The sequence below is a fragment of the Meles meles genome, chromosome 10, assembly GCF_922984935.1.
Source record: "Meles meles chromosome 10, mMelMel3.1 paternal haplotype, whole genome shotgun sequence".
Classification (NCBI taxonomy): domain Eukaryota; kingdom Metazoa; phylum Chordata; class Mammalia; order Carnivora; family Mustelidae; genus Meles; species Meles meles.
The window spans coordinates 54,722,505-54,733,486 of NC_060075.1; the positions used below are offsets into that span (position 1 = coordinate 54,722,505).

The following is a 10,982-nucleotide window of genomic DNA, read 5'->3' on the forward strand; positions in this document are numbered from 1 at the left end:
GAGACCTTTCACCATATGCTGGATGGAAATACCCAGAATAGGACCATATAATCAAATATTCACAGAATCTTCAATTTTAGATTAGGAAACTTACAGTTTACCTAATCGAACTTTCTATACAAGAAATTCTTCTATATTCTGCAGTGTCTCTGATAGATGGACATCCAGTCTCTAAAACAGGAAAAGCACTACTCTCTGAAACAAATCGTTTCCTTACTTTACAGCACTAGTCCCTGTGTGTAATATACATATTCTATTGGTTTCCCAGGCCAAGCAAAACAGATTAAAAAAAAAAAAAAAAGGCAGACAGTGGTCACATTTTCTCTTGTTTTAACAATTAAACCCCTCACTCTTAAGTTATTGCTAATGAAATGTTTTCCACACTCTGCATTCCAGGAATCCCTCTTGATATGCTTGCCAGTTTGTCAGTGTCTCACTTAAAAAGTGCCACACCTAGCAATGAACACAATATTGCAGAAATAGTCTCACAAACACAAAGTAAAGGAGGAGCTTTACTCTACTTAGTTCATATTAAGCCAATAAATCCTAAATCACCTTCACATGTCCTGCTGCCAACCTAGGTTTTTCATCTTCTGGGTATACGATTTTCCCTACCCCTTTAAACAGAGGATCTATTGTATTTATCTTGCTAATTCTGACCCAGCATTCCAGAGCATTAGGATCACTTCAAATCTCAAGTCTATCCCCATCATAATTATTAGCAGTCTCCCAGCTTTGCCTCATCTTTAAATTCATTAAATAGGCCGTTTTCACTATAGTATTTGTAAAAAATATTCAACAGGACTGTATCAAGGATAGAACCTTATGCAATACCAATGACTTCTACTAAAGTAGACAGTCATTTTTCACGTAACTGAGCAACCAGGTATGAGTGAGCCTTTAAAGAAATCATGACTATCAACACTGGAATCAAAATACATTGTGGCGCCATTATTTCTTTTCTATACACCTCTGGACACCCTAGAGGAAGAATACATAAACCTACTTTCTTAGTGAACCCCTAAGGGTTCCCAGTGATCTCTGAAATCTTTTTTAAATGCTCAGAAGGCAACTGCTGGATAATCCACTCAGGGACTTTGTTAAAGATGTTATCAAATTCATCTGTCCGCAATACAGATTGTTTTCAAAAAGTGAGGTATTTAATTCATGCTCATTTTTTCAATGCTGCATAATTTTTAAGTGATGTATACCAGCCTGAAACTGAATTTGAAAAGTTCCTTCTGACCCAAGGATGTCATCTATCTGGATCATTCTGACGTCCAAAAAGCAACAAATGTCCCTTAGCTCCTTACTTACCTTGGGCAAATAATCTCAGTGAGTTACAAGTCCAGTCATTTCAGCTGGAAGTGCATTTTCCTTACTGGTTAGCAGAAGCGCAGTGGAGCATCTGTCTTCTCTTCATATTGCACCATTTTGCTGCTCAAGCAGTGTCTTTTGCTGTGATCTGAAACCCTACTTATTTTAAAAACCTACTTTACTATGAGTTTCTGCTTTCCTGACATTATTCTTAAAATGTCAAGCTGCTCTTTGTTTTCATTCTTAATCCTATGTCCTTCCTTCTACCTTCCACGTATAGTATTTTAAAGTGTGAGTTTAACACAGAGCTCTCCATGCAGCCACAACAGTTTCTATTCACCATTTAACTACTTTTAGTCATAATTGTCTATCAGTGCCACAGAATGTTAGGACTAGAACAAACTTTAACTACATAGTCAACATTTCTGTTTCCAAAACCACTTACCCTTTATGGGATATAAGGACGTATCAGACACAAAGGGGTAAAAAAATAGCCTTTACCTGTTAACTCATCCTTCTACCTTATGTCTCCTGAACAAAAACCTCAGGATCACAGATGACTTTAAATCATGGTTCTACCACTTACTGGAGGGCAAATTTTCTCAAAGAAATTAAAACTCATGAGGTTATATATAAAATAGGCACAGTAAGACCATCTTACAAAGATACTGTGGGTTTTAATGAGATAACATAAAATACCTATCTTAGCACCTAACACACTCGAAGGTAAATAATAAATGTTTGTTTTCTTCCTCCACAAGTCTCGTTAAAAAAAAAAAAAAAAAGTCATTTCCAAATATTGTTTGGGACAAGATTCAGTATCTGGAGAGCCTGAGGATGTGCTTACCTACATATAGAATTTACTATTCTCATTAGTTCTGAATTTGCTCTTTCAAAAAGGATGAAATAATACCACTAAGATTCCACCATTAAGCTCAGTAACAAGGAGACCTAGGGAATTTTGCCTTTACCAACACTATATTCAAATTACTAAAGCTGAATATCCAGTGACAACAGACACAGTCCATCTGGAGAAGACAAAGTCAAGATACTCTCTGGTCCCTAAACTTCAACTACATTTACTCGTTTACTAGCAAAAGACTGGGTAACAAAGCCAGCAATATAGCAGAAAGACAACTGGAGCAGCAGTCAAGATTCTAGTCCTCACTATGCCAAAAAGTACAAGAAATGAAACTTTTCTGGGCTTTAGTTTCTTCATTTCTAAAATACCACTAAGGAATGAGCGAGGGGAAGAGATACTCAATTATCTTTAAATTACATTAGTTAACTACAATTTTATTAAGTTTTTATCTCACCACATACATACATAAGCAACCTGTGGTTCAACAGGTTTCCCTTTGCCACAATCTGCTCATTTATTAGGTAGCAAACTGACAGGCATTATGAACAGCCAATCTTAAACTAAGAGTACAGAAGAGCCCATCCATCCCCCCCAATTATTACTATGTCATCCCCAAGTACTCCATGTAGTGCTGTAGAACCCCTGATCCGTATTTCTGCTCTCACTTAATAAGAGAAAAATAAAATACAAAATTCCTTTATAAAGAGACTTTAGCAGCGATACCAAAAGGCTACAACTGGTGAGCAGTAACCTCAAAGATCCTTTCAAACTAAAATTCTATCATCCTGTAAATCTATGTTATTTAAGATCTTATGTATAGCACTTTCCCCCTTCTTCCTTCCTTTTTTTCCCATCTTCCTTCTTAATCAAGCTTCCTTCTTTTTCCTCTTCAACTTGCCTTTATGTCTGCTCCAATATCCTTAAGTATTACTTATTATATTGTTCCCTGATTCAGATTCAAAGAACATAAACTCTTATTTTCCTTTGCACCCCTCTCTATCCTGAAATCCTTCTCAAAGATGCCCTTCTAAAATTAATGTGGCTTTACAATGGATGTTTTCATCTTCCGTGAAAAATTTAAAAATTGGTAATGACATTGTTACATCATCATCAACAAATGTTAAAGGTCCTGCCATACATCATCTAATGGGTAAAACCAACTTGTTAATTCAGAATCTAAATTACTTAGGGTACAAGATGTAAGTTCTCCATAACAAATTCCATATGTAACAAACAGTACTATAAGATTTTAAAGAAATGAAATTACAAGAGCACACCTGACTTTTTTTAAAACAGAAATAACAACCAAACACAGGAGGCATTTCTATCATTACAAACACAAACACAAGTATATGTTTATATACTGTATATGTTTATATACCTGTATATATGTGTAACACATGTTACACATGTATACACATGTAAGACATGTATGTTATTTTAAGATGCGTACTAAGAAAACCCAAATTAACATATATAGCTAAGAAAAATCATATTAGTACTAAAATTCTAGCCAATTTCTACTTTTAGTAGCTCTGTAAAAAAGTCTGGTGTAAGAAGTTGATTCTACTAAATTGTTAGGTTTCTAAATTAAGTATAAATGTCAATTATTTTCTTTGGCCCCCATTTTCTTTTGTTTGGCCCCCATTTTCCCTAATTATGAAGAATTGGCTTTCCTTTCCTGATTGTGCTACATCCCCAGGTTTCATACTTTAAATCCCCCCAAAACGAAAGTTAGATAGTCAAGTTCATGAAGGGCCAGCAACATATTTGAGTTTGAACTTCCTCTGCATAGGAATTAGCCTAAAAATGTGAATTGCCACTGAAAAAAAAAAATCAACATGATCTGTTACAACAGATGACAATTAAAGCCAAAACCAAATCAAATCCTCAGTCAATGCAAGTTAATTACAGATTTAGGTATCAATGGTCCCTACATGTTCTAATTCTTTAAGGAGATATAACTCCTTAAGTTCATTTTATCTAGGGCTCATTAGCTACCCAAGTACACTGTGCAAACAGGTAGTTCTTTTAGAGCAAAAATATTTCATCAATTAAAACAAAGGATGTTCTTAAACCAGCAGTACGATGTTACCTTTGTTCTTAAAAAGGGAATTCTGCTTTTCTTTCCGTCACAGTCAAACTCATAATCCCAACAAGGAATAAACCCTAAGTATGTAGGGGGAACACGTACTTAGTTCCTACTACAATTCCAACTAATTAAATGCTAGATACTCAGCCTGGAAGTCAGAATTCTGAGAGGAGACCAAATCACAGAAACACATTATGTGGAATTCATTATCAAGGAAAGAGATTCCCCCTAGGTTGTCACTAACATTCTCATTTCATAAAATCAAGTATGAAGCTCCTTAGCTTCAAGAACTGGTTTCATTTGATTATCATATAAATTTTTTTTTCCTGTCCATATCATCCAGACCCTTCCCGTATCTCTTGCAGAGTGACATGAGGATGCATAATAACTTACAGCCCACTGTTACTGAACTAGTCATTACATTCTCTCAAAGCCAGCTATTAATAATTTTTTTTAAGCCTGGTTAATGGTTGTCATAACTATTTAAAGCAAAAGTCTTCCATTAAACAAAATTAAATAATATCATTTAGGGGGAAGGAACAGACACATAAAATAATCAAAAAGTACCAAAAGGTGGGGACATAAAGTAAAAGATCAAAACTTCCAGGGCTCATTTATAAAAGAGATATATGGACATTTATTGCTCATTCTCCTTCTTCTAGGGAGAGTAAAGTACCTAGTATCCCACTCTTAATGTCTGAAAAACTCAAAGCCAAAAGAAATTAATGAAAAGAGAGCCATTTCATCAGCTTCATTAAAAACACTCCAAGGGCACTGCTCCCAATTCCAAATTGCTATTTTCTCCATCACCTTCTACACCTTATTCAGCAAACATGTGTCAAACACCTACTATACTAAATAGTAAGGTAAAAATCTATGAGCAACTAGGACCATATTAATTGCACTGACTTGTAGAAGTTAGTACAATTCTGGTCTTTATAACATGGCTATCTTCTTAAAATGACTGAGCATACCTATCAGAACATAAACTCTTTAACATCAACGAACTTTTAAAATCTTTGGTTTCAGGAGAAAAAAAAAATCCAACTAGGTAAAGTTTAAATCTCCTAATATACCTCAGTAACACCCAAATAATTTAAACTCCTTAAATAAAAAAAATTAAAAAATATTAGCTCTGAAAATGAAAACTAAACATACCTACTGGGAGTGCGCAGCATGTGGCTAGTCAATATATGCTTGTGAAATAAAAACTCTGTAAGTTCTCTTTGCCATCAAAAATCCATTTTATGAGGCACACATGAACTAACTCCAACACCCATCTGCTGCCATATTTTGCTTTACGGTTCACTACTGATGTCCACATCCTTGGTTCTCAAATTTCAGTGAGATTTAGAATGACCTGGAAAGTTTGTCTGAAAAGCAAATTCCCTGACCACACCCCCAAAAGTTACAGGTCCGGAAAGTGGATCCTGTCTTCCTAACAATGCATCATTCAAGTAAATCTGAGTTAAGTAGTCAGAAAACCACATTCCTATCAATGACTTACCCTCACAATGATTAAGGGGGGAAACTCTGGGTTGTAACTGATACCAATTACAGTACAGAAAAATTAACTATTCCTAACCTAAATTACAAATTATTCAATTCTCTTAATCATAATTCACAAATGCTTAGAGGGCAAATCAAAATATAAGTGAAATAACTTTTGATAATGCAAACTGTCATCCAACCAAACAAAAACAGACATTTTTCATTAATACTTAAGATATTGTCAATTTTTAGGAAAAGAGAATGAACAAAGCAAGCTATGGATTGTGATCCAGAGAAATACTTACAAAATTGTGCTGCAATAGCTTTAGGGGGAAAAGTACCACACACAAAATACTTTGATTAGGTTACTGTTTTAGCAATACAGAAGCCACTAATCACATGCGGCTATTTAAATTAACATTAAATAAATTTAAAAGTCAGTTCCTCAGTTCCAGGAGCCACATTTTAAATGCTCAGTAGCTGCATGTGGCTAGTGGCTAACACACTGGATAAGATATACAACACTTCAACATCACAGAAAAGTCTACTGGATAGTTCTAGTTTAGAGGCAATGGGCATCTAAATAAAACACATAATCTCTGTTCTTCCTTATCAGAGAACTCTATCTGGCAACATCCAATTATAAATATATACATCTATTTTAGGTATTAACTACAAAACAAAAGCCCTTGCATAATTTTTCTGAAACTTGTTTCAAGAAAGGTCATTAAAAATGATGTGCGTATTCATTTCAGATTATCAAAATAAGAATATTTGATTAAACATATCTGACAGTATCAAAGGCACTAAAACCACAACTAGGTTTTCTCCAAATCAGAATCAGTAAAAAATGTTTAATTACTGAAAACAAAAGGTATTATTAGGTAAAATAAGACAAATCAAGAAAATTTAAAATACTTAGTAAGACTACTTTTCCAAATACTTCAGAAATGACTTCATATGCATAACAAATAACTCCTTTATAATTGGTTTTAAAATGACCTTACTACAATTCAAATTAGCCACATTCTACTATTTTCATTTTTAATTGCTTTTCAACAGCTTCACACTAAAAATACCAATAAATAAAATAACAACCATAAGATTTAAGTATAATTTTATATGTGAATAATCATTTATTCAAAAATCCTGGGAAAATCCTGGTTTTAGCAGAAAAGCAGACATAAAAATTAATCAATTTGTAACTTACAATTTTATCTCAAAACTGCATCAACATCTACTTTAAAACAACACTGTATAATAAAACCCAAAAGCATGAGCAACAAGATACTGAAGCAGAACTTCCAATTTAAGACAAAGTTAGCCTTTTTACCGAGTAGAATTAAAACTTCAACAGATTCACAACTGTATACTAATTCAGCTTTAAACATACTTTCCTTTAAAGAAGATATGTCATTTTTATTAGAGTTCTTTCTGAAGAGTTCAAGTGTATTCAAATATGATCTCTAAATTATACAAGACAATTATGACTCTAATTAGGAAGTTTTGCTCCATGGAAGAATAAATTTATAAAAAAGTGTCTAGCAAATTTTACACGTAAAACCTAGTATTAAAACGTACAGATGTGAATGGGTCACACTGATGGCAAAAGTTATGGCAATTAATATTCCAGTGATTTTAGATTTCTTACAATTATGTTTATTTCACAGGTCTATATCAAACCTAAGAGTTAGAGAAAAACAGTTTAACTAACTGTTATTAAAAACTGCATGCAAGAATGTTATAGAGAAAAGAGAGCAGTAGCTTACCTGCAACACTAGTGATTGTAACTGGAACTCCTTGCACTTGAACACCTGCAGCACCCAGGTTGGCAACACTCACTGTCTGAAGGTTAGGCACTGATGCAAGCTGGGCAGTATTCAAAGTTATTGGGGCACCAGCAACAGCCACAGGAGCAATCTGAGCAAGAGTTGTGCCACCACTTGAAGACACTGGGGTGATGGTTAATTGTTGGGATAACCCAGCATTCTGAACTTGCAAATTTGAAAGACTCTGAATATTCTGAACCTGTACAGTTTGCCAACTGATTTGCCCTGAAGGTGTTAAAGTTGGAGCCCTGATAAGCACCTGAGTCGGATTTACTGCTTGAAGTTGAACGTTCTGCAAAGGCTGCTGCTGAATGGTCTGAATTGTCTGCCCTGACTGAAGTTGAAATGACTGCGGTGGAATAGCCTGAATGATCTGCTGCTGAGGCTGTTGAATCTGGATCTGCTGTAAGATAGGCTGGCCTACAATTTGCACCTGCTGAAGAGAATTTGATTGATCCTGTGTATTCTGTATTCCATTAGACTGAAGCTGACTGGAGCTCTGCGCTTCAGACTCAGTAGCAGCAGGTGTTTGAGATTCTTCAATAGTGCGTTCAGAACTACTGGCTGATGTGCTTGCATACTGGCCCGTGTCTGCTGAGCTCACTAACGTGTCACTGCTCGTCAGAGATGTTGAAGCAGTGGTTGTGCAGGTAGTGGAGGAGGAGGGAGATTCCGGCATAGTACTGGCAGAAGCAGTGGTGGTGGTGGGTGTGGAAACTAACTGACTCCCATTGGAAGTCCCACTATCAGTAGTAGTAGCAGGCTGGCCAACCTGTCCAGCCCCTCCTCCCGCAGTCACGTTGTTTATCACTGGCAAAGCTAACGTCACGCCTCCAATGTTAATTGGTAGGGTTGTTACAACTTGAGCCTGAGTACCAGGAAGGGTCTGTAATTGCAGTGGTATTGAAACACCAGGTCTAATTTGGACTGGAACGGTCTGATTTGCCAGGTTTTGAGCAAGAATATTCCCAGAAGCTGTCCTGTTAGCAGCTGTGAGTATAGCTTGATTATTACCTGCAGAAATGAGCTGAATTTGACCCTGCAAATCCTGTAGAGATGAACTACTAGTTGGATTGATTTGAATTTGCTGGCCTTCCACAGTCTGAAGTTGTGGAATCACTTGGTACTGCACACTACCGCTTGGATTTTGTACTTGTATGACTTGAAATTGACCAGGGGTGGAAGAATTACCTGATTTAGTTTTTGTAGGAGATGCACTCCCGTTATTACTGCTGGAAGAACTAGATGAACTAGAAGCTGGTTGAGAAACGTTATTTTCTTTTGAAGCAGGAGGAGTGGAGGCAACAAGTTGCCAAGTGTTTCCAGCAAGTTGTGTTGTTACCAGTTCTAGCTGTTGTGGTTGATTTTGAAGTTGCACCAATCCTTGGCTTGGATCTATAATTATTTGTTGTTGTCCAGTTGCTTGATTTTCACCAGGAGTCCCTATTTTGCTGCAAGTAGCTGCCAGTAAAGCCAGAGGAGAGGGCTGAGAGTCCTACCCAAAAATGAGATAGTAAAGGAGAGGGGGGGGGAAAAGTGGGCGGATTTAGTGGAGCTAGTAGTTGGAAGGGGTTTTATTTATTTATTTATTTTGACAGCTCTATGTTTCAGAATTTAGGAAGTGACAGAAATCAAAAAGAAATAGTAACAAAAGCAGTAAGACAAGAATAAGGACGCAGATACTGTAATATAAAGTTCAAATAAAAGGAAATTTCTAACAAACTTTCTTCAAGTATATTCTCATAAATTCAAAATGCCCTTGGGAAAATACCGTTTTCTACTAGTCTGAGTTCCTGATGTAATTTTAATCAACGTTATTCCCTCAAACATGTGAAATCTTTATGAATTTACAATTTAACTTCCTCACTCTCAGAAAGATGCTTTGAGTGGATGAACATTTGTATTCTGTTCTTCAGTTCTGGGCAATTAAAGGACATAACTCCCTCTCTCCCCTAACGTTTCGTGATGAATTTTTTTTATATGTTTGCTTTTACCTGGGAGCCTGAGGTTTTGGGTTTTTTATTGTTATTCTCTGGCTCAGAGGTTTTCCCTCCTTCTGTAGCCATCGCCGCTGCTGCTGCCGCTGCCGCCGCCGCCTCCTCCTCCTCCTCCTTCTTCTGATCTGCAACAAACCCCCCCCACCCCGGCCAACGACAACAGGTTATTAGGATTATTATTATTCGTCTTCCCCCCCCTCCTCTCCCCCTCCCCCTGAACATTAATCTCCATAAACCCGCGATCCACGCACACCGGCAGGGGGTGGGGGAGAAGGAGGGAAGGGAGGAGGGGGATATCACAAAACGTGGTTTGAAACCCGACCCATCCGCTCCAGAGCAACACCCAGAAGGTTGTTCTCTCTCAGACATTAAGACAAAACACAACCCTCCTTCCCACCCCCTGATACCCTCCCTTCCTCTCCTCCTCCCCTTAAAGCATCTCAGCGGCCCCGGGGGAGGGGGGAGAACCGAGCAGGGTCTGGGGAAGGAGGGAGGGAGGGAGGCGGTGAAGGAGACCGAGGGGGGTGGAGAATACGTACCGCTCATCCCGCATTAACAGGACAAACCCTCAGACGGAGACACAGGGATAGAGGTGGGTGGGGGTGGGGGCGAGGCGGGAGGAGAGGCCGGTCCCGCCCGCCCGCGGTGGCTCGGAGGAGGCTGTAGCTGGCACAGGCTCTGCCTCTTTTTCCGCGAATGGCCGCCGCTGGGCTGTGGCGTAGCAGCTCCTCTCTCCGCCCGAGCCCGGCTGACTCGCCCTTGATTGACAGCGGCGGCGCGCGGCGCGGGCGGCGGCGCGGGCCGGGGGCGGGGCCAGGGCGGTGCGAGCACAGCCGACTCCCCACCCCCCTCGGCCTCTCTCCGCCGGAGCCGCCGACTCTCCACCCCTTCCCCCAGCGGATTGGCCGCCGACCTGCCGGGGACCGGGGCGCTGGGGCCGCCTCCTCTCCACCCCCTTTCTCGGGGTTATCCTTTCAGCCGCTTTTCTTTTCCTCCCTTGGATTCTCCGGTGCTCTTTCTCTCGGCGTTCTAGCTCCGGCTTGCTGCCGGTAGGCCCTCCATACAGCCAAACTTGTTGTCTCAGGATATCCCGCCCCCTACTCATTTCCTAGCGCCCTCCCCTCAAAAACCTGCTCCAGCATCCCTCGGAATTGCCACTAAAGAATAAAGGAGGGCTGTCGCTCAAGGAAAGCGAGTGGGTCGGATGAGGGGGCGTGCGGACCGCCGACGACTCGGCGCGCCGGGTGAACTGCCTGCTGCCCCTGCGCAGGGAGCATGGCTTTCCTGAGGCGCATCCGGACCCGGGCGCCCTTTTTCCCTGGCTTTGTCTCCATTGGCTGAGCCCCTGGTGACGCGCGCTGAGTGGTGGGAGAAAGGGGGCGGCTCGCTGCCGC

The 10,982-nt window shown here is 39.4% G+C and overlaps 1 protein-coding gene across 3 annotated transcripts in view; it reads right to left on the bottom strand.

Moving 5' to 3' along the window:
• Nucleotides 1–10,343, bottom strand: part of SP4 (Sp4 transcription factor) — an 84,997-nt gene extending 74,654 nt beyond the window's left edge. Inside the window, exons 1-3 of one of the 3 annotated variants that reach the window (XM_046021386.1) lie at nt 10,128–10,339; nt 9,586–9,708; nt 7,532–9,086 (exon numbers count right to left, since the gene is read on the bottom strand). In XM_046021386.1, coding sequence (XP_045877342.1) covers nt 7,532–9,086; nt 9,586–9,657 — 1,627 coding nt within the window. In that variant the 5' untranslated portion in view covers nt 9,658–9,708; nt 10,128–10,339. Of the gene's footprint in view, nt 1–7,531; nt 9,087–9,585; nt 9,714–10,127 lie in introns of all 3 variants that reach the window. The other 2 variants (XM_046021385.1, XM_046021388.1) reach the window with 2 other exon arrangements.
• Nucleotides 10,344–10,982: the final 639 nt, after the last annotated feature.